This window comes from Gadus chalcogrammus, chromosome 21 (assembly GCF_026213295.1).
Source record: "Gadus chalcogrammus isolate NIFS_2021 chromosome 21, NIFS_Gcha_1.0, whole genome shotgun sequence".
Lineage (NCBI taxonomy): Eukaryota > Metazoa > Chordata > Actinopteri > Gadiformes > Gadidae > Gadus > Gadus chalcogrammus.
The window spans coordinates 7,976,514-7,996,680 of NC_079432.1; the positions used below are offsets into that span (position 1 = coordinate 7,976,514).

The 20,167-nt window shown below is 45.5% G+C and overlaps 1 protein-coding gene across 1 annotated transcript; it reads right to left on the minus strand.

The window, feature by feature from the left end:
* Positions 1 to 5,677: 5,677 nt before the first annotated feature.
* LOC130374924 (cAMP-specific 3',5'-cyclic phosphodiesterase 7B-like) lies at positions 5,678 to 18,533 on the minus strand. The gene is made up of 12 exons (XM_056581903.1): positions 18,200 to 18,533; positions 13,680 to 13,769; positions 13,163 to 13,326; positions 12,758 to 12,821; positions 12,277 to 12,372; positions 11,849 to 11,949; positions 10,720 to 10,851; positions 10,399 to 10,490; positions 10,051 to 10,195; positions 9,711 to 9,807; positions 9,515 to 9,595; positions 5,678 to 9,309 (listed from the first exon to the last, which is right to left on the minus strand). Exons 1-12 carry the CDS (start codon positions 18,531 to 18,533, stop codon positions 9,122 to 9,124), a joined length of 1,584 nt encoding a protein of 527 aa, XP_056437878.1. The 3' UTR covers positions 5,678 to 9,121.
* Between the last annotated feature and the right edge of the window lie 1,634 nt (positions 18,534 to 20,167).

The window sequence follows — 20,167 nt, forward strand, 5'->3', positions numbered from 1 at the left end:
ACACACACATACACACACACACACACACACACACACACACACACACACACACACACACACACACACACACACACACACACACACACACACACACACACACACACAGCCACAGTCTCTCTCCCTTACTCAAACACACACATACACAAATACACATGGTGTGAACACATAAAAAATTTAATATAAATGAGACCCCTTAAACACACATGCACAAGAATTGAGCACTCCCTCACAATCGCTCAAACACACTCACACACACACATACACATACACAAACACACATACACACACACACACACACACACACACACACACACACACACACACACACACACACACACACACACACACACACACACACACACACACACTCACGCATATTAAGGAACTAATCTTGCATGCAAAACTCATGGAAGGGGGATAATACTGGGTGAGCAGGTAGAAAGCGGGGCCACAAGAAGAAAGAAGAAAGTGTTTCCGCCATTCATGTTTTTTTCTGTCCATCATAAAAAAATAAAAAACCTCACTACCAACCAACACACACACACACACACACACACACACACACACACACACACACACACACACACACACACACACCTCAGTTAACCTTCACACTATATGGGCCATTCACTCATCTCTCCACACACACACACACACACACACACACACACACACACACACACACACACACACACACACACACACACACACACACACACACACACACACACACACACACACACACACACACACACACGTAGGTCGACCTTCCCGACACACCCATGCTTCCACTCTTCTTTCCCACTCTTTTTTCTTCTATTTTGCCATCTTGCGAGCGCAGGACATTTGCATGGAGAATTTGCCAGTCAAATGAGAACAATGAGAGAGTGTGAGGGAGATAGAGAGAGAGGGGGAGAGACAGAAAGAAAGAGAGAGAGGGGGAGAGGGGAAGAGAGATAGAAAGAAAGAGAGGGTAAGAGTGGGGGAGCGAGAGGGAGGGAGAAAGATAGGGGGAGAGAGAGAGAGAGAAAGGGAGAGAGAGAGCGAGACACACTTACAGAAATCTCCTTAACCCTACATTAGATCTCATCAACTTTGATTAACCTCCATGTTGTTGAATGTCTGCACAATGCAAATAGTCGTTTGGCGTTGGCTATGGCGGCATTCGCCGGTGATGCAGTTTTTAAACCTGCCACTTTCCAAATACAATACAGTCAATTTGTACTCCAGTGTGCACATGGGAACACAGTCAGAATACAATGCCTGCACAAGCTTAGCAGCCCGTCTTCCCAAGGTGTTCAGCCTCCCTGTGCTGCTCCGGCCCTCCCCCAGCCCCCTTTCCCCTAAAGGCATGGGCCTGGAACCACACTCGGTATCTTCACTACAGAAAGGCCTTTGTTACCACTAAGTGCGTCTCTCATTGGTTCCCTTTGAGGTTAATTCAATCAACAGCTGAAACAAAAGAGTCTTGACTTCATACATATGCGATGCAAAGGTCATACGTAGGGGAGTCAGGCCTGCGTAATTAATTAATTACAAGGTACTTAAGTATATATTTACATGCATACTGAATGAAATGCAGTTTATTGCATATGTTTAAATATTTTAGTATCTTAAAATTAACTGCATATATTGAGATTTGGTGCTTTGACAAGGAGAAAAAAAGAAATTTAATTGAATTGAATATGAGTGTATGGCATTAAATAAAAAACACAACATAGTCGTTATTTCCTCTGAATAGCGGATCCCGAAACTACCCGCCTAGCTGTCAATTTGCTGGAAAAAGACATGGTGGACATGCAACAATAACTCCACAACGAGGAACACTCTCCAAAATGCCATCAATAATGCTGTGCCCTTATAAGCAAGGACATGGAAAACAAATATAATTTGATTAATGAGGCGCAGACAGCCGGCATAACAGGACAAACAGGTTGGACCATATCTGAGAGGAAATATATGACATGACGAGGAAGATACTCTGTTGCCCCCAATGGGCAATCAGTGGTAGTGCAGGCACGGCACGGACACTTGTTGCACATCGTGAAAGACTTGATCTTCAATTCTGTCTGAGGGCTTAAATACAATCAACAAACGATGGTGATTCGTTTGAATTGGAATGGTTAGATTATCTTCAAAATGAATGGTCTAAAGAGGTGATGCAATGACGATTACCTGATAAATACTGAATACTGAGAAGGGTCCAGAATGATCAGGTGTTTTGCTTCAGGTACCAATGCCAGGTCGACTGACAGACACCAAACACAGGCATGTGGGTATACGAAGCTTATCAGTCCCACTCAACTCCCAAAGCAAATAGTTGAGGATTGCCAATCATGTTCATGTTATGAACACATATTCTCTTTCGCACAAATGACAATGTAACTTGTGACAATGATAAACTCTATTTGCCTACATGAAGGTCCAATACTTTTCCTCAGGTGAACACATTTAGAACACACACACACACACACACACACACACACACACACACACACACACACACACACACACACACACACACACACACACACACACACACACACACACACACACACACATGCCCACACACAAAAAGGGGCACACACACAAACACACGCACAAAACAACACAACCCAAAGAAGCACACACTTTCTCACACAAATATGCACAAACATGACACGACACACAAATACGTCAAAAATTGCAACACCAACGCACAGACCTGAAGGAGCAGGTGAAGTGTATCAGCAGGTGTGCAGTGTGTGTGTGTGTGTGTGTGTGTGTGTGTGTGTGTGTGTGTGTGTGTGTGTGTGTGTGTGTGTGTGAGAGTTCAGTATATCAGTGGGCCAAGTAAGTGTCCATATAATAACCTCAGATGCAGATAGCTACTTCTTAAACATGTACTCACATACACAGACACAAACACCCGCACACACACACACACTCACACACACGCAGCTGCTAGCAGATTATTGCTGTGTAAAAACATTTAACTGCCCATGTGTGTACATAGCATATAAACACACCTGTGTGTATTGTCTGTCTGTGTGTGTGTGTGTGTGTGTGTGTGTGTGTGTGTGTGTGTGTGTGTGTGTCTGTGTGTCTGTGTTTGTGTGCGTTTGGATGTGTGTGTGTGTGTGTGTGTGTGTGTGTGTGTATGTGTGTGTGTGTGTGTGTGTGTGTGTGTGTGTGTGTGTGTGTATGTGGTGTGTTTGTGTGTGTGTCGTGCGGATAAAGTCATTTGATGCACTATGTAAATATAGCGCATCAAATAATTAACCCATTCAACTCCCCACCCGGGCTCAAAAGGTCGTGTTTTTCCAATCGAGTAAAAACGTTCTCATGCCGCTCTAGAAACCTCCTACTCCCCTGAAGAGACCGCCAGACTTCACACTGCACATTAAGAACGTGGATGTGTACGTGTGTGAGTGAAAGTATGTGGGGGAGAGAGGGACAAAGTGAGATAAAGACTACACACGAGATGTGCTTCATCACGCCTCGTGACTCACAACCTGCTCGCTCGCACTCTTCCAACGAATGATCAAAAAAGTCCAAGCGAGAGACGGCGAGAAGGGTTTCTTGATATAAGTGTTGAGATGGTGGTGGCGGCGGTGATGAAGTGGGGAGAGATAGCAATCAGTGGTGGGGAGGCTTATGCAAATAAGGGGGGGGGGACCTGGGTGGAGATCAAGGTGGATGCAGCCTCATGAGCGAGAGCCTTCTTGCACGTGTGAGGGCGTTCATGCCACGCCATTGAACGTCACACCAGGTTCTTCTGGCGACAAATTCGCCTCTAAACCCGTCTTTGCATTGACTTTGTATGGAGACGCGGTGCCCCCTCTATTTTGGCGTGAACGTACCTTAGAGAGGGTGACCCGTGAAGGATGAAGAGGCATTCAACAGACACACAGACAAACAGAGAACGAGAGAGAGAGACAACAGACCGGCAAGCAGACAGGCAGTCAGCCAAAACAATAGAAAGAGATCAGGACCTGAAGCGAGAGGGACAGAAAGACAGAGAGAGATAAACAGACAGACAGACAGACACGCACACAAATTGTAGCAGACCTGATAGTCACACATTTTCTGGCCTCAGTGTTTCAGTCTTGAGTTTCACATGGTGTGTCAGCTCCTGTTCTCAGGTTGAATGCGAGCCACTCTAGAGGGCTTAATTCAAAGGAACATGTTGCTGTAATATGTGTGCATTTTATTCATTTCTTACACACAGCCAATTCATAAAATAGCCAGGTTGCTTTGATCTAAAGTTCCCATCCAGGGGCAGATACTTATCACTACAATGCTCTTATGGAGTTGTAATGGGGTTACAGTAAGGTGGGGGGGGGGGGGGGGATTGAGGCTTTGTTTGGTGTGTCAATATTTACACTGACACATGCACAGTTAACACTGACTGACCTCTTCTCCTGTTTGTGTATTTTTACCATGCGCAATTTTGAGTGCTCTGTGCATGCTTTGTGTAAGAACGTTTAGCTGTCGGTGTTATTTTTTGTTTGTGTATGTGAGAGAGAGAGAGAGAGAGAGAGAGAGAGAGAGAGAGACACACACACACACACACACACACACACACACACACACACACACACACACACACACACACACACACACACACACACACACGTGCCCATGTGTGTGTGAGCGCATATGTGCACATGTATGTATCTGACATGATCAGATGAACAGATTAGGAGCCCAAAAACATGATCAACAAAACCCTTTCAAACAAAATGATGATCTTTTGTGAGTGTAAGTTACAATCAAGTTACGCACACGTGCGCCCGTGTTTGCATGCGTGTGTGCGCGTGTCTGACACAATTTGTGGTAGGCCTATGCCGTGTGTAACATTAGCTTTCTATAGAGATAAAGGGGGGAATTAGAAGTGGTGCAGTATTTCACACAAGCTGTAATTTGACACACTTTTATTGAGCAGTAAAACTAATATAGAGGTATTTTAGTAAACCAATGACAAGAGAACAACGATGGAGATCCTGTCTAAATCTACAATAATAATTTGAATTGCAAATACTGGATATATTCAAATGTACCCAGGAATTATAGGCCATCTACCCCTACCTTCTCTCCCTCTGTCTTTCTATTACCCTCTCCGTGTATTACCTAAATACCTTCTTATCTCTAAACAAATTTCTAATCTGTACTTGGCTGTAATTCTAATACTACAATATGTCAAGTAGGTTACTACATTTAACAAAGGTATATTATTCTGCCGGCCTACTACCACTGATGATACAATGGCCTCCATAAACTCTATCTCTACTTACAACATGAATCATTGTGACTCATTATCAGGCTAAATTCTCACGCTTGCGTGTTTGTCATGTAAACTCGAGCGGTATAAAACTTGTGTCATACCCCTTCAGTCCCTCTTTCATCTTTACCCAGCTCTGTTTGCTTGCAGACAGACCATGGCTGCCTGCCATTCTTCTGCCACATGCACGGTTGTAGTATTTTTACGATGCCTGTATACGATTTTACAATTAGTCAAACATTCAGGGAAAGTGATATAGTTTATTGGTTATGGGCGGTGTATGAAGCAGCGTGAGGGTAGCGCCTTCCAGTGGTGGAATAAAGCAATACCCGTGCGTGTGTCAAACCACTGCAGCTATTCAGTTTCTTTAAATAAATAACTTTATGACGTTGTGGGGTGTGTTTACCCCAATCAGAATCGATTTCTTTATTTGCCATTGGTATTTTCAATGCAGCGGATACACTTTTGGGAAAAACAGTACTAACAGAGATAACACAGAGACTTCAGAGATATCACATTAAATTACAAAGGTGCCAGGTGCCTTATATCAGCTACAGTGATCCAATAAAATCACTTACCAGGCGATATCACGGGATAGACAACTGTGGAAACATTTACCTTCAGTAATATTCACGGAAATGTATACATCAAGGTAAAAGTCAAAAAACAGTTATTGTGTGACATGTACTGTCTTCAGTGCAGACCAATGCAAACATTTGACTTCAAACCTCAATGGACCCTTTCACCGAGGTGTCATGGTAGAATAAACACAGGTGTGGCTCACACCCCTCATTATGGATCTGCTCCTTTTATGTCCTAGCACACAGGTGGTAGACCTATCTGCACTAAAATTACTCTTCTAATTGGGCCCTGGCAAATAAAAGCAGCAGAGCCATTATGAGTGCTATTAGCCTCACCCGTGTGACTCATAAGAACACGTCTGGGAAATGGGGCACTGCAGAGGGTTTAGACTGAACAATGGATTCCCTGGAAGTTCGCTATCATCAAGATAGGTGAAAAGCGGGGGCCTTAAAGGATAGGTATTCTTTCATTTAGCGGCTTTTTTTTTTAACCTGGACTGGATTTTCTTATCTTTTTAGGATTAAGGGACTGGTATGGGCAGATCTTTTTTTAATGTGTCCAGTATTGAGCAAGAACGTAATCCTTAAGCCGCAGAAACAAACAATGTACTGCTTTGGGCGGTTTCTCCCCGCCAATGTGTGTCTTCTGACAGGGCTTGTGTTTGCTACTGAACGGCTCCCATCTCCTTATATCATTACGGAATGAATCCCTACAGAGAAATAAAAGTAGTCGATTCATTTTGGCTTGATCGCGGTCTGTTTGTTCTTTGGGGTTGGATGGACACGTGGGTGAGAGCCGGAGAGAACGCTGATTGCTGTGTTGGACTACAGAAAGCAAAGCTTAGTGTATCTAAAAGGTTTGGTCGAAGGACAGTTGAGATTGTAAAAAACAATAGGGAAATATCCTTCAACAATGCGACACGATTTCAGAGACTCCTTGAGCCAGAATGGGTCGGACACAATAACAAACAGACCATATCCACCAAAAGGTAAAGAAACAAGTTTATTTCCTTTCCATTATGATAGAATATAATCTGAGCCGGTCATTAGCAAGTGGGGGGTGAATCAAGACCATATAGTCAGCAGCAGGAAACTTTTATTTTTTTTAAATCTACAGCTACCTATTCATGAAGGTGTGCTACACAATGAAACACTGAGAAATAGACAGACAGTGTACCTTTGTGGTTGTTGAAGTTCTGGTCAATAACAGTGATGTGACTATGGCTTGCTTGCTCGGTATACTGAGGTACTACTAAATCGTTTAATAGAGACAAGTATCCCAAATGACTTGCAGTAGTTTTCCATTAAAGCTAAGGTTGGCAATTTATTATAGAAGCATTTGTATAATCTTTGTAAATTGTCTTCACATAATAACGGCAACCAAATCAAATACTGACTAAAGAAAATGAAAAATCTTGTATCTGGTGCTGTCGCGGGCCTGTTATAAGCCAGTCCCATCATTGTAGTGTCCCGTCATGTTGGGGTGAGAGTCAAACACCCCTAGACTAGATTGCAGATAAAAAAGCACTTGTGCTCCCCTCTTAACTATGGCAGTAACCACTAAAACCTCTTCTGAGTTCATTTTAAAAAGTTCCCCAAACACGCAAGCCAGTGGCAACACTTTAAACTTTGTTTATCCTTTTACAAAACTCTGAACCTTTGGATCATGTGTTTGAACGCAATTTGTTATTACTTTCGGTAAAGAGTCGCTGTATGGGAGTCCCCTTAACAAAAGTGCCCATTTGTGCAGTTAAAAGTGATTATTCCCTAATTAGTATTTAACCATGGTCATGAAACCAAAGTTGACTACTCCGATCAATACCAGACATTATTGTAGTATTAAAATGTTGGAATGAAATATACAGTTGCATTTGTTATTGAACATTAGATTAAGACACAAAGAAATATGAAGAAACAATTAATTTCCTCAAACAGGGAGGATGCCTGAAGGGGATACCAATCAGTGTAGTGAGTAGAAGTCAATTAGATGAAACCCTGTATGATTGGCAGTATAATCTGAACCATTCGATTTTGGTGGAAAGAAATCCCCGGTTCCTACGTACTGACGACCAATTGTGAAAGAAGTGCATGGATCTGCGGAAGTGGTATTAAGAAACCAAGCAAAAAAATCAACGGTACTCCTTGTACCAAAGAGTAGAAGACAAAGGAGTACTGCATTATAAACTTGACAATACCTCAGTAGTGAACGGTGTGTACAAGTGATGGATCAAATCGCTGCTTGGTGCAAAGGCAGTTGTGAATGGAGGGTGTGTTGTTGTGAGGCCTATGAGGTTGAGATCACCTGTACAAACCATTCAAATCATATGCACAAAGAGTTTTTTGACATTCTGAACCAGTATAAGTGCACATGTAGAGATTTTGGCATTTGAATTGCGGAGTTCCAGCACCACACCGTTTGTATCGATTATATTTTAGAAAGTACAGTGAGTTGTATGGCTTTTGGTATGCCATAAAAAACAAGCCCTTGAAAAGGGCTCAAGTTATGTTTGTTTCCATATCACCTGCCAAGTTCAGTCCACAAAAATCCAACGTATCTACGATTCAGTTTTCTTAAAACACAGGTATTGGTTATTGGTATCCACATTTACTCCAATGATAGGGTAAGTCTGCGCCACAATACCTCTTTCTATACAGGAGGCAGAGAGACATTTTTTAAATTGTGTCCAACAGAGTGCAAAATTTGAAAAAGACAAAAGAAAGTACATACAATTTATAAAAGCCTCGATATATTATAAAATGTTTAAATTGTTTTTTTTTTGGTATTAATAATAATAATAATAATAATAAATGAAATAATTACAGTAATTGAAACAAATGTTTTACCCCAGTCCAGCTGTAAAGCGTTTCATCGTTTTGACATAGGCTACTTTCATCAAGTCATAAAGTCAAAGCTGTCTATGAAATGATAACTTGCTCTTTTAAAACCATCCACATAGCCGCCCATATACCCGGGTAAAGAAGACGAGAGGAGCGTTTTCATCAAGTTCCCCTTGCGGCCTTTCTCAATGCACTTTCCCTGTCATACTTCCCTTCCACCTCCAATCCACCAGAGGGCGCTATCCCCTTACCCTTCTCGTGGCCCCACACAGCCCTCCAGGCCCGTGCATACAGCCACAGAGGTTCGTCTGAACAAAGACGGAGCCGTCCGACCACGAGCCACCTCCCCACCCACTTGCTCCTTTCCTGGGTTTGGAAAGGTAGATGAAGAAGAAGAAGAAGAAGAAAAAACCCAACATGGAGGAAGGTTTAGCGAGGATTATGGGTTCGCCACCGGTCCCCTGTTTTCTCCTCCTCCATCTTCTTCTTCTTCTTTCAGATGGGCATGGCCCATCCAGCAAGTCTTGTTCTGCTGCAGGAGGTCCATCATTGTGTGGCTGAGTGGGCTGGGCTCGGTGAACCGGCACCACTCCTCAAACAAGGGCTCCACGATATGGGAGATGAAGCCTGAGGAGAGGGCAGGGAGGAGTCCAATGAGGGCCCCGTCCCCAAAGAAGAAGGGCCCCCCACCTCCAAGTGAGGACGTCTGACCACAACAGGCTTATACAAACACACACACACACACACACACACACACACACACACACACACACACACACACACACACAGACACACACACACACACACACACACACACACACACACAGCCTACCTATCTGGATGGAGGGGACAGAGTCTTCCTGCTGATTGCACAGAGGGCTGACCTCCAAGGCAAATTTCTTCTCGATGTCACCTGACAATACAATGGTGTTGTTAATCATGGGGGATTCATTCAGCTCTCTGTGTATTATATTACAGATTGTTCACAGTTTTCATGCAGGTTTTGAGGTGCCAGTGTGGGGACCCACCTTGCCTGTAGAATTCCTCACACACTCTCTCACTCCACTGTCTGCTGAGGTTCCACTCCCGACATGGGTTACACACATCTGCACACTTCAGAGCAATCTGAGAACCATGGCAATTTACAGAAAAACACATTGGTTTACGAAGTCTTGGTTGGTTTTGTGTGTATGTATTTCGTTGTCAGTGTATGAATTTAATAAATGTATGTACCTGTGTGTGTGTGTGTGTGTGTGTGTGTGTGTGTGTGTGTGTGTGTGTGTGTGTGTGTGTGTGTGTGTGTGTGTGTGTGTGTGTGTGTGTGTGTGTGTGTGTGTGTGTGTGTGTGTAGCCCTGTCGATGGTATACCTGCAGTATAAAGTGCCTGTGTGGGGCTTGATGGAGGTCCAGGCTCTGGTGGTTCAGGTGTTCTCTGAAGGTGGACAGGAACTCATTCTGTCTGCTGATATCTGTGGCCAGGATGAGGGAGCCCAGCTGCTGCTCGATGTCCTGCCTGGGGGGGCAGCACTGAGTCATGAAACCCACCCACAACAACACCTGCAGTGTCTATTTGATGTGTGCGTGCGCGCGCGTGTGCGTGTGCGTGTGTGTGTGTGTGTGTGTGTGTGTGTGTGTGTGTACGTGTCTGTGTGTGTGTGTGTGTTTGTGTGTCTGTGAGTGTGTGTGTGTTTGTGTGTGTGTGTGTGCTTTCTGGACCTCATGCAGAGTGGCAGGTGTGACAGCAGGCCCGACTCTCGGAGCATGCCCACCGTGGACCGCCAGTGGTGGCTCTCCAGCACCGAGGTGTTCTGTGGGGCAGGGCGATGTGTCAATTCGTTACCGTGGCAACGAAGGATTTTATGGTTGTTTCCCCCACCAACAAATAAAAGGTTTTTCAAAAGTTAAAACAAAAGGTCCATAAAATGCATATATAAACAGGTACAAATATATTTATCAAAACAGCAACCAAAAAAAAGTGGTCAAATACAATTCATGCCAACAGCCATCGAACACGGAGGGAGGAGCCACGGGGTGCACCTGGTAGAGCGAGGCCAGGTGGTGGCCGGTCTTGATGAGGAAGGGCTGGTTGACCCCGGGGTGGTCCACGTCGTGGGCCGCCGCCGCCAGCAGACCCAGGAACACGTCGGTGGGACTCAGCAGCTCTGCAAGCTGCACACAGGGACACAGTGACACAATGATCCAGTGACACAGTGACACAATGATCCAGTGACACAGTGATCCAGTGACACAGTCACACAATGATACAGTGACACAATGATCCAGTGACACAATGATCCAGTGACACAGTGACACAGTGACACAATGATCCAATGACACAGGGACACAATGATCCAGTGACACAGGGACACAATGATCCAGTGACACAGGGACAGTGACACAGTGACACAGGGACAGTGACACAGGGACAATGACACAGTGACAGTGATACAGGGACAGTGACACAGTGATCCAGTGACACAGGGACAGTGACACAGGGACAGTGACACAGGGACAGTGACACAGGGACAGTGATCCAGTGACACAGTGACACAGGGACAGTGACACAGTGACACAGGGAAAGTGACACAGGGACAGTGACACAGGGACAGTGACACAGTGATCCAGTGACATAGTGACACAGGGACATAGGGACAGTGAAACAGTGACACAGTGATCCAGTGACACAGTGACACAGGGACATAGGAACAGTGAAACAGTGACACAGGGACAGTGACACAGTGATCCAGTGACACATTGACACAGTGATCCAGTGACACAGTGATCCAGTGACACATTGACACAGTGATCCAGTGACACATTGACACAGTGATCAGTTGACACAGTGATAAGGTGACACAGTGATAAGGTGACAAAGTGATAAGGTGATATAGGGACACACTGAGGCAGTGACAGTGAGTACTGTTCACTACGCTGCTACTACTGCCTCTGGCAATTGAGGTAGGCAAATTTAAAAGGCTTAGCTGAAGAACGACGTTTGTGTTCTCTATGTGATCTGATAATAGCTATCAATCAAAGCAAATATTAACATGCCGAGAATGATGTAGTTGAATTTGAATAGTTTTGAATCCTATTGGGTTTTTTTCTAGAATCCCTGTGTGTGATTGTCTGTGTGTGTGTTCGGGTGTGTGCGTTTGTATCAATGAACCTTTGATTCCTTCAGGTAACAGTACATGGCTTGTGTGACATCTGCAGCATGGAGAGCGTTGTGATAAGGATTGTGGGAGTGGTAGTCATCTTGCACCATGCCTGTTAAAAAAGTTAAGTACTTTTTTTTTTATCAAATCAATCCCATTTAATTTTGTCTTTCGAAAGCTCATAAAAATATTCTTTGGGATGCTGAAGATGAAGCAAATAGTTTTGTCCTCTAAAGAAATGGACAAAGTATTACATATAGTATTACATTCAGGAAATAACACAGATTACGCAACCAATAGTCGAAGATGTTCGGCTGTACAAAAAAATCACAAGGATAGGATAGCCATACTGCTCGACAGAAAAGATTCAAAGAAAGACACTAGTGTTCAAATTAGAGTTGACCAAAGGGGCATTGAGCTGGGGAACGCTAAAACCTACCAAGAAACCTGAGCAGTTTGACCATGTCCAGGTGGAAGTGCTGGATCAGACCATAGACGTTTAACAGGTGACACATCAGAGTGACCAGACTGTAACCTGTAATACGCGCACGCGCACGCACACACACACACACACACACACACACACACACACACACACACACACTGAAGTGAGTTCACCGTGTGGGGTTCTGCCTGAGAACTGAATTATTACAGCACTCATTAAGATCTCCTGGATGAGATGGAAATGCATTGTAAAGGAGCGTGATTAACAGCAAAAGATTAAAGGTTTAGGTATTCCATCAATCCATTGATCATCAACATTAACCCTGTCATACAAATTATAACCACAAAGGTTTGGTGATAATATTTCACTCCTTCATTCAATGGGACTACTTGGATCTGAGCAGTAAAGAAATAGCAGGTCTTCTGCCCTTGAAGCTGTCCTCTATCTAGGGTGAATGACTGTTGGCCGTTCTCACCGTTGGTGAGACGCTCAAACAGGAAAATGTCAAAGTTCCACGTGCCCACCTTGGACAGCATGTGCTGTAAGAGAAACAAAACAGTATGTACTTACACAATGCAGCAGCTATATAACATGTGCATAAGAATGTGTGTGTCTATTGAAATACATTTTGAGTCTCCTGACCAAGTACTACTAAGTATATTCATCCAAATGTTCTAGTCTGGTCGTATGCTCAATAGCGGTATGTAATAATTATTCAGCAATAACCTTTAGTGTTTGTGTGTGTGTGTGTGTGTGAAGGTACTTAAATGTGCATACATGTTTATATGTATGTGTGTGTGCTTGCGTGTATGTGCATTCATGTGCATCTGTGAGTATGTGCGTGTCTGTATGAAGTTGGTGTGTCAGAGTGTGTGTTTACCGTTGCCTGTCCCAGGTATTGGTGGTCCAGTAGGTGCAGAGACCCCGGGGCACGGGGTACCTGCCCCCTCAGCAACCGTGAGGCGTGACAGTACCTCTGGAAGCTCAGCTGACGCTTCACACTCCTCCTGGAGCCCGCCTCGAGCTCCCCCTGTTGGACATTGGCTGGAATGACACACCAGTTACACACACGCTAGTATGGACTTAACACCAATATGAAAACAGACTTCCAGAATTAGGAAGACGATTGAGACATATGGAGCTTGGTATATTACCGATGTTTTAAAGAGTGTGTTAACGGTTTATGTTCTATGTTAAATAAGTAACCCACTGAGTTAAAACCCCAAGTCAGCCAACAGGTGTGGAGAGAAACCACCCAAGCTCATGACACAACCAGTCCAGCAGATGGCACTAATGAGGAGCAAGTCTCTGGAACGAAGCAAGCCTGTGGTAGAACTGAAAGTGCTGAAGAATGATCATTTGCTCAAACGGCCAGAGACTATAAATGGGGGGCTTACTGTTGAGGATGCGCAGGTCAATCAGTGGGTAGGAGCCTCTTCTCTCAGCCAGCAACACACCTGCATGACCTCTGGCCAATATGCCATCAGCTGGAGGGAGGAGAGAGATTATTTAGATTTTATGGTGCAATGGGTTTTCAGACCAGCAAAGGCAATACATTACGGACCTTCTCGCTATATAAATTTGTAATACATCATCAACCAATTCATATATACAGGGATGTGGATGAGAGATTGACCCAAGATGGAAGCAAGTGAAACTCAGGAAAACACTGTCAAAGTCCTTGTGCAGGCTTGCAGACCCTTAAAGGCAGATTAAGAGCCCTACCCACTAAAAGCCCAAAAGAAACAAGGGACCTTTGACACCGCCTGATCAGCAGAGAGCATCATGACGCTCATCTGAGCCAGGCTGCAGAGAATGGACTTCCTGTGTGTGTGAGTGTGTGTGTTGTACTACGACCAAAACATAATCGACCCACAGTCTGAAGCATTGCAATGTCTTCAATTATCACCAAAAACAAACTCACATACAGATAAAGAAACGAATGGTATCATGTTCTAAAAAAACGGTGTGTAGGTTTCAAAGAGTTTGACACATTTTTGTGCGTGTGTGTGTGTGTGTGCGAGCGTGCGTGCGTGCGTGCGTGCGTGCGTGCGTGCGTGCGTGCGTGTGTGTGTGTGTGCGTGTGTGTGTGGGGGTGTGTGTGTGTGTGTGTGTGTGCGTCTCTCCTTGAAGGTGAGCTGTGTGCGGGCCGTCCGTCTGTCCGGTGGACAGCGTGGAGGTCATGCTGACCAACTATGCTATAGACTGACATTGCATCAAGGCCTGTGACCGCGGACACAGCACGCCCAGCTCCAAGGGCCCTCATTCACAAGTACTGGATACACAGATTTGTGTAAACGTATCACAGGATAACAAGTGAATAAACACACGCACTCAATGAATCCCATCAAAAAAAGGAATGTTTAATACACACACACACACTCACACATGCTTGTTTACCAGCATACGCACCAGACACACACACACACACAAACACACACTCACACGTGCCTGTTTACCAGCGTACGCACCAGACACACACAGACAGACAAACACACACACACACACACACACACACACACACACACACAACTTTAACCAGTCGTACTTAATAATTTACTGAAATAGGACGAGAAGAATTGGAACATGTGTCAACTCACACGGAGGCTGGTCCTTCAAGACGTTCTCAGCTATCTAACTGCCTTTATAAAGATCCTATGGGATGGGCCCCCAATAAACCGGGCACCTCTGGCATGCTCTGCATAACTCCTTATACATGTCAGTGACTGTATGTGAAGGGACTTCAGAAGGGCGTGTGTATGTGAAGGATTATCCAGGTCAGGAAGCCATGCATTAAACATAGCCAGGAGATGGGGAGAGTAGAAACAACATACATACAAAGAAGACAGTGCACTCCTATATACTGCATTTCAACTGACCGACGACACAAGTGAGTATTTCCACAACAGGTATTTCTAAGGGTGCACAGAAAAATGGGGATGTTGCATTGTGGGACTCATCCGCAACCAGGCAGAGAGAGGGAAGCAAAACATCAAGAGGATGAGTAGATCTGGCGACGAGTGCAACCCAGAATACCCCCGCTGACTAAAGTGCAGTGCAGGCATGCGTGCGTGTGTATACACATACACACACACATACACACACACTTCTGAGCATTGCCAAACTCTCCTCCTCCTTCTCCTCTTGTACACAGGGACAAGCTAGACAGACACACACACACACACAACTGCCACCTAAGTAGATTCTCCCATCTTCTTTCCACCATCATTCCTTCTCTTCCTCTTCTCTTCCTCTTACTTCTCTCCAACTCCTCTACTTCTCCATGATTCACTCTCTCCTCGTCTCCCCCGCTCTCTCTTTCTCCTCCATCAAGCTCACCCCCGCCTACCCCCCCTATCCCCCCCCACCCCCACAACTTGTGACCATCTTTCCTCTCCTCTTCATCTGCCTCCTTCTCCTCCACCGCGAGAGGAGAAACTGGGTCAGTGTCTGCAGCGTGAGCCCAGCCAGAAGTGGGTCGTATGGAACGTGAGCCAGCCGGCGTGCATGTGGTTAAAGAAGCAGCGGTGTGCACACCCCCCTTGTTATCCCACCTCTCCATGCACACACACTTAAAAACACGCATGCGTGCCCCCCCCCCCCCAACACACACACACACACACACACACACACACACACACACAGGAATGCTAACAGGAAGCAATAGAAATGGATAGGATGCACGCCTTCAGCGTTCTGGAACAGGGATTGTTTACGCAACACACACACGCACACCGGGTGGGCGGGAGGGATGTGTCTGAGACAGGAACGCTGAGCAGAGCCACACCGCTCTCCAGCAGAGGCAGACCACATCCGGTAAACAGCGGAAGAGTACGCACAGGAAATCCAACAAACACCGAGATCACACTGCAGTTTACTCTCTTGATTGGGTTTTTATGTGGTTGGCTCCTTGTTACTTTCAATTTATCTGTGTTTTGATTTAGTGTCACATGTTCAAGGGGGGAGGGATATGATAAGCATCTTCATTATTTAACATCAAAAATATTTTTTACATATATATATTTTTAAAAGAGTATAAGCTATAGCACTCATCTCAGTGGCTTGCATAGGATGACAGCCACAGCTTGGTAGAAAACCCTGAATGAGTTCATCCATGAGAGACTCAATGATGGCAATATTGCCTTCCCCCTGGGCAGTGAGGGCTGCCTTGTAGTCTGAGGTCCCTGTCTGTAGATCTACACGGCCGGCTGGAATAAGGTTAGCTCAGTACACTCTGGAATAACCATCTATCTACCTAACCCAGGAATCATTTTACATGCACTTTCAATGAAGTATAAATAATAATTTATTAATCAATGTTGTTAAGGTGCCTTAAACTACCATCACATCGCTACTTATATTTGAGAAGTAAGTGAAATATTTGTATCTAACTTGACATCTTCCATATGCACCTCTCGAGAGACTTGTGAGGTAGGTGTGTGTGTGTGTGTGTGTGTGTGTGTGTGTGTGTGTGTGTGTGTGTGCTTAGTAGAGAGGTGAGAGTTTGGATTGAATCAGGTCTTCTCTGAGGAACCCGTTGAACCCTTATCACAAGTCAACGGGTTCAGTCATTCAGTCGGGGAAACTCCCACTGATCTACTAACACACATACAAGTCCGGAAACTTCTGCAAGACGTCATTATCACGCATTCAACCAATCCCTTTGGCCAGTATGTATTGACTTCCTTTAACAGCTCAAGTCAACGCTAACGACTGTGAGCATGCGTGCAAGGGTTAAACGCGCGAGTGAGACACCTAATCGGTGGAACACTTTTTTTATTACCACGTAAAAAAAACTTGAATCATCCACTACAGTGTTGTGTGACGGTGTTCTTAATGAGATTATACTGATACACAGTCCAGTTTACCATTACTGCATCCTCCACTGAATCTCTTGCACCAAATAAAAACATGTTGTTGTTATCCACGGGCATGTGCGTTCTGACTTGGCAGCCACACAACAAAAACCTATGTTTATTCATAACTCTTCTTAACTAGAAGAAAGAGGCCATTTTAATAAAAAAATGGATCATGTGGATCATCATCTGTTATCTTTTTGGATAGCTCTTTGTAGTTCACAGTGGATCCTAACAAAGTTTCAACTTTCTTTTTTGCCCTTTCCCACTAACCTCTATCTCTAACAAATCGGGCACAGGAGCTTTCATTGTAACCCCTCTTGTATTGAATTTTCAATATCCAACGGTCCCGATCACATTATCCAAAGAATCCCTCAACCAATCTGCTGGCTCTCTGCTCCTAAGTTGCAGGGAAGCAATATGAGTTGTTAACAGTTGTGTACACCAGACATCAGCGGTGCACACCAGACATCAGCCGTGCACACCAGACATCAGCCGTGCACACCAGACATCAGCCGTGCACACCAGACATCAGCGGTGCACACCAGACATCAGCCGTGCACACCAGACATCCCCAGAGCACGCTGTCACAAGCAGCATGCAGGATGCTAGCATTAGGCTCCCTTTCCCAGCGCGCGCACACAAACACACACACACACACACACACACACACACACACACACACACACACACACACACACACACACACACACACACACACACACACACACACACACACACACACACACACACACACACACACGGTAAACCATGAGCAGAAATTGCTTTTTTGTGTAAAGTCCCTGACAAAGAACCTTGTGACAGTCCCAACACCATAGTAGCGTACTGATAAATGGGATTCAAAGCCATCTCTGAAAGACATGCTCAGGTATTCCACATACTCGAACATACCACACACACAATTCACAGTGAAAATGATCACCTATCGCCAAGAACAAATTAGGTATTTAGAATTGTCTCACATCGATAACCTTGTTGTGTTCCTGTAAACGACCACTACTACTAATAACAATGATAATAATATTAGGTGTCACTGTTACCTGCCCGCTGTGCACTCTTCTCTTCTGCGTCCTGCCCCAGCTCTTCCACCTCCACCCTCCAAGCTCCGGGTGTCTGACCTTGCTCGGGCCCCCGGGGGCCCCCTCGGCGGGCCCTCCAGGCGGCCCTCAGCTGCCGTAGGAGAGCGGGCAGTTCCAGCGCCAGGGACAGGGCGCCGCAGGTGACTGGTGAGGAGCCCAGGGGCCCCCACACCGGGGAAGGGGGGCCCTCGTCCTCCTCGTTGGGGGTGACACCGGCCGTTACGTCGGCCCCCACCCCTGGGCCGGGATCTCGCAGCCCCAGGTCTTGAGCCCACAGGCCCCCGAGGACCGGCATGGCTGTCCCCTCGCTGGGAGATGGGCAACGCAGGGTGAGAGAGAGAGAGAGAGAGAGAGAGAGAGAGAGAGAGAGAGAGACAGACAGACAGACAGACAGACAGACAGACAGACAGACAGACAGACAGACAGACAGACAGACAGACAGACAGACAGACAGACAGACAGACAGACAGACAGACAGACAGACAGACAGACAGACAGACAGATAGACAGACAGACAGACAGACAGACAGACAGAGAGAGAGATAGACAAAGAGAGACAGAGAGAGAGAGAGAGAGGGAGAGAGAGGGAGACAGACAAACAGAAACAGAGAGAGAGAGAGATAGACAAACAGAGACAGAGACAGAGAGAGAGAGAGAGAGAGAGAAAGACAGTGAGAGAGAAAGAGAAAAAGACAGTGAGGGAGAGACAGAGGAACGTCAGGAGGAGAAGGTAGGAGATGTCCTAAGTGTGGGAAATGAAAGACGTACAGGAGAAGAGATAAGTCCGATAAAAGCAGGGGAGAGGACGGAGAAAGACCATTGTAGGAGGTGGAGATGGAGAAGAGACGGATCAGCAGCAGGTATGGAGGAGAGAAGAGGAGCGAGGAGCGCCAGGAGAAAGTGGTACTAGACCAGCAGGAGGCACAGGGAAGAGCCGCGCACAACGCAAAGAAATGTCAGGCAGAGGAGAGGACAAAATGAGCGTGGCTTCACTCTGCTCCACTCTGCAACTGATGCTCAGCCTGCTACTGCCGCATTCTCCCACTCACTCTCTCTCTCTCTCTCTCTCTCTCTCTCTCTCTCTTGTTGACTCTTAAGCCCTGCCTCTGTTATTCTATCGCCAGCATTACCACTACTACCATGTCTGTCCGTCTTTCTCACGCACACGCCAGCACGCACGCACGCCAGAGAGAAAAATAAAGAAAAGAAAACAAAAATGTGATAGCAGTGTAAGCAGGTGGAGCGGTGGGTTCATGGTCTTGTTTTCTGTCTGAATGACTAGTAGGAGCACCGCCTGCGCCTTCGTGCACGCACACACACACACACACACACACACACACACACACACACACACACACACACACACACACACACACACACACACACACACACACACACACACACACACACACACACACAGGAAGAGAGTTTGTTAGATCAGTGTGGGAGATCAGAAAATTATAAAACAACACATTGTCCTTGGAAGACACACACACACACACACACACACACACACACACACACACACACACACACACACACACACACACACACACACACACACACACACACACACACACACACACACACACACACACACACAGCATCCGCCCTAATATGGCCACTTACTTCTTAACATTGATTCCCATTCATGAAAATTATTATTATTAGGATTAAGCTCATGCATAAATCCCTATCAACGATTCAATTAGCCTCCCTATGATACACCTAGCGTGACAAATTCAAGATTTCCAGTGACTTCAAACTAATTGACTATACAACCCACTGTCTCCTTCACTCTGAGCTCACATGCAGGGACCATCCCATCCACCCTCTAGGCCTTCCTGTATCCACTGAAGATCTGGCTTTGATTTACCAAACTCAAAGTCTTGGGGGGGAAAAACACCCCCCGGGATGGAAAAATATGTT

Bases quoted from the DNA above. Each gene is read 5' to 3' on its own strand.
- LOC130374924 (XM_056581903.1), bottom strand. From the start codon at position 18,533: ATGCCGGTCCTCGGGGGCCTGTGGGCTCAAGACCTGGGGCTGCGAGAT. The intron at 10,196-10,398 runs GTCCAGAAAGCA...CTGCCCCCCCAG, and splicing joins CACCTGCCACTCTGCATGAG to GCAGGACATCGAGCAGCAGC. The intron at 9,596-9,710 runs GTGGGTCCCCAC...TTGTATTGTCAG, and splicing joins TGAGGAATTCTACAGGCAAG to GTGACATCGAGAAGAAATTT.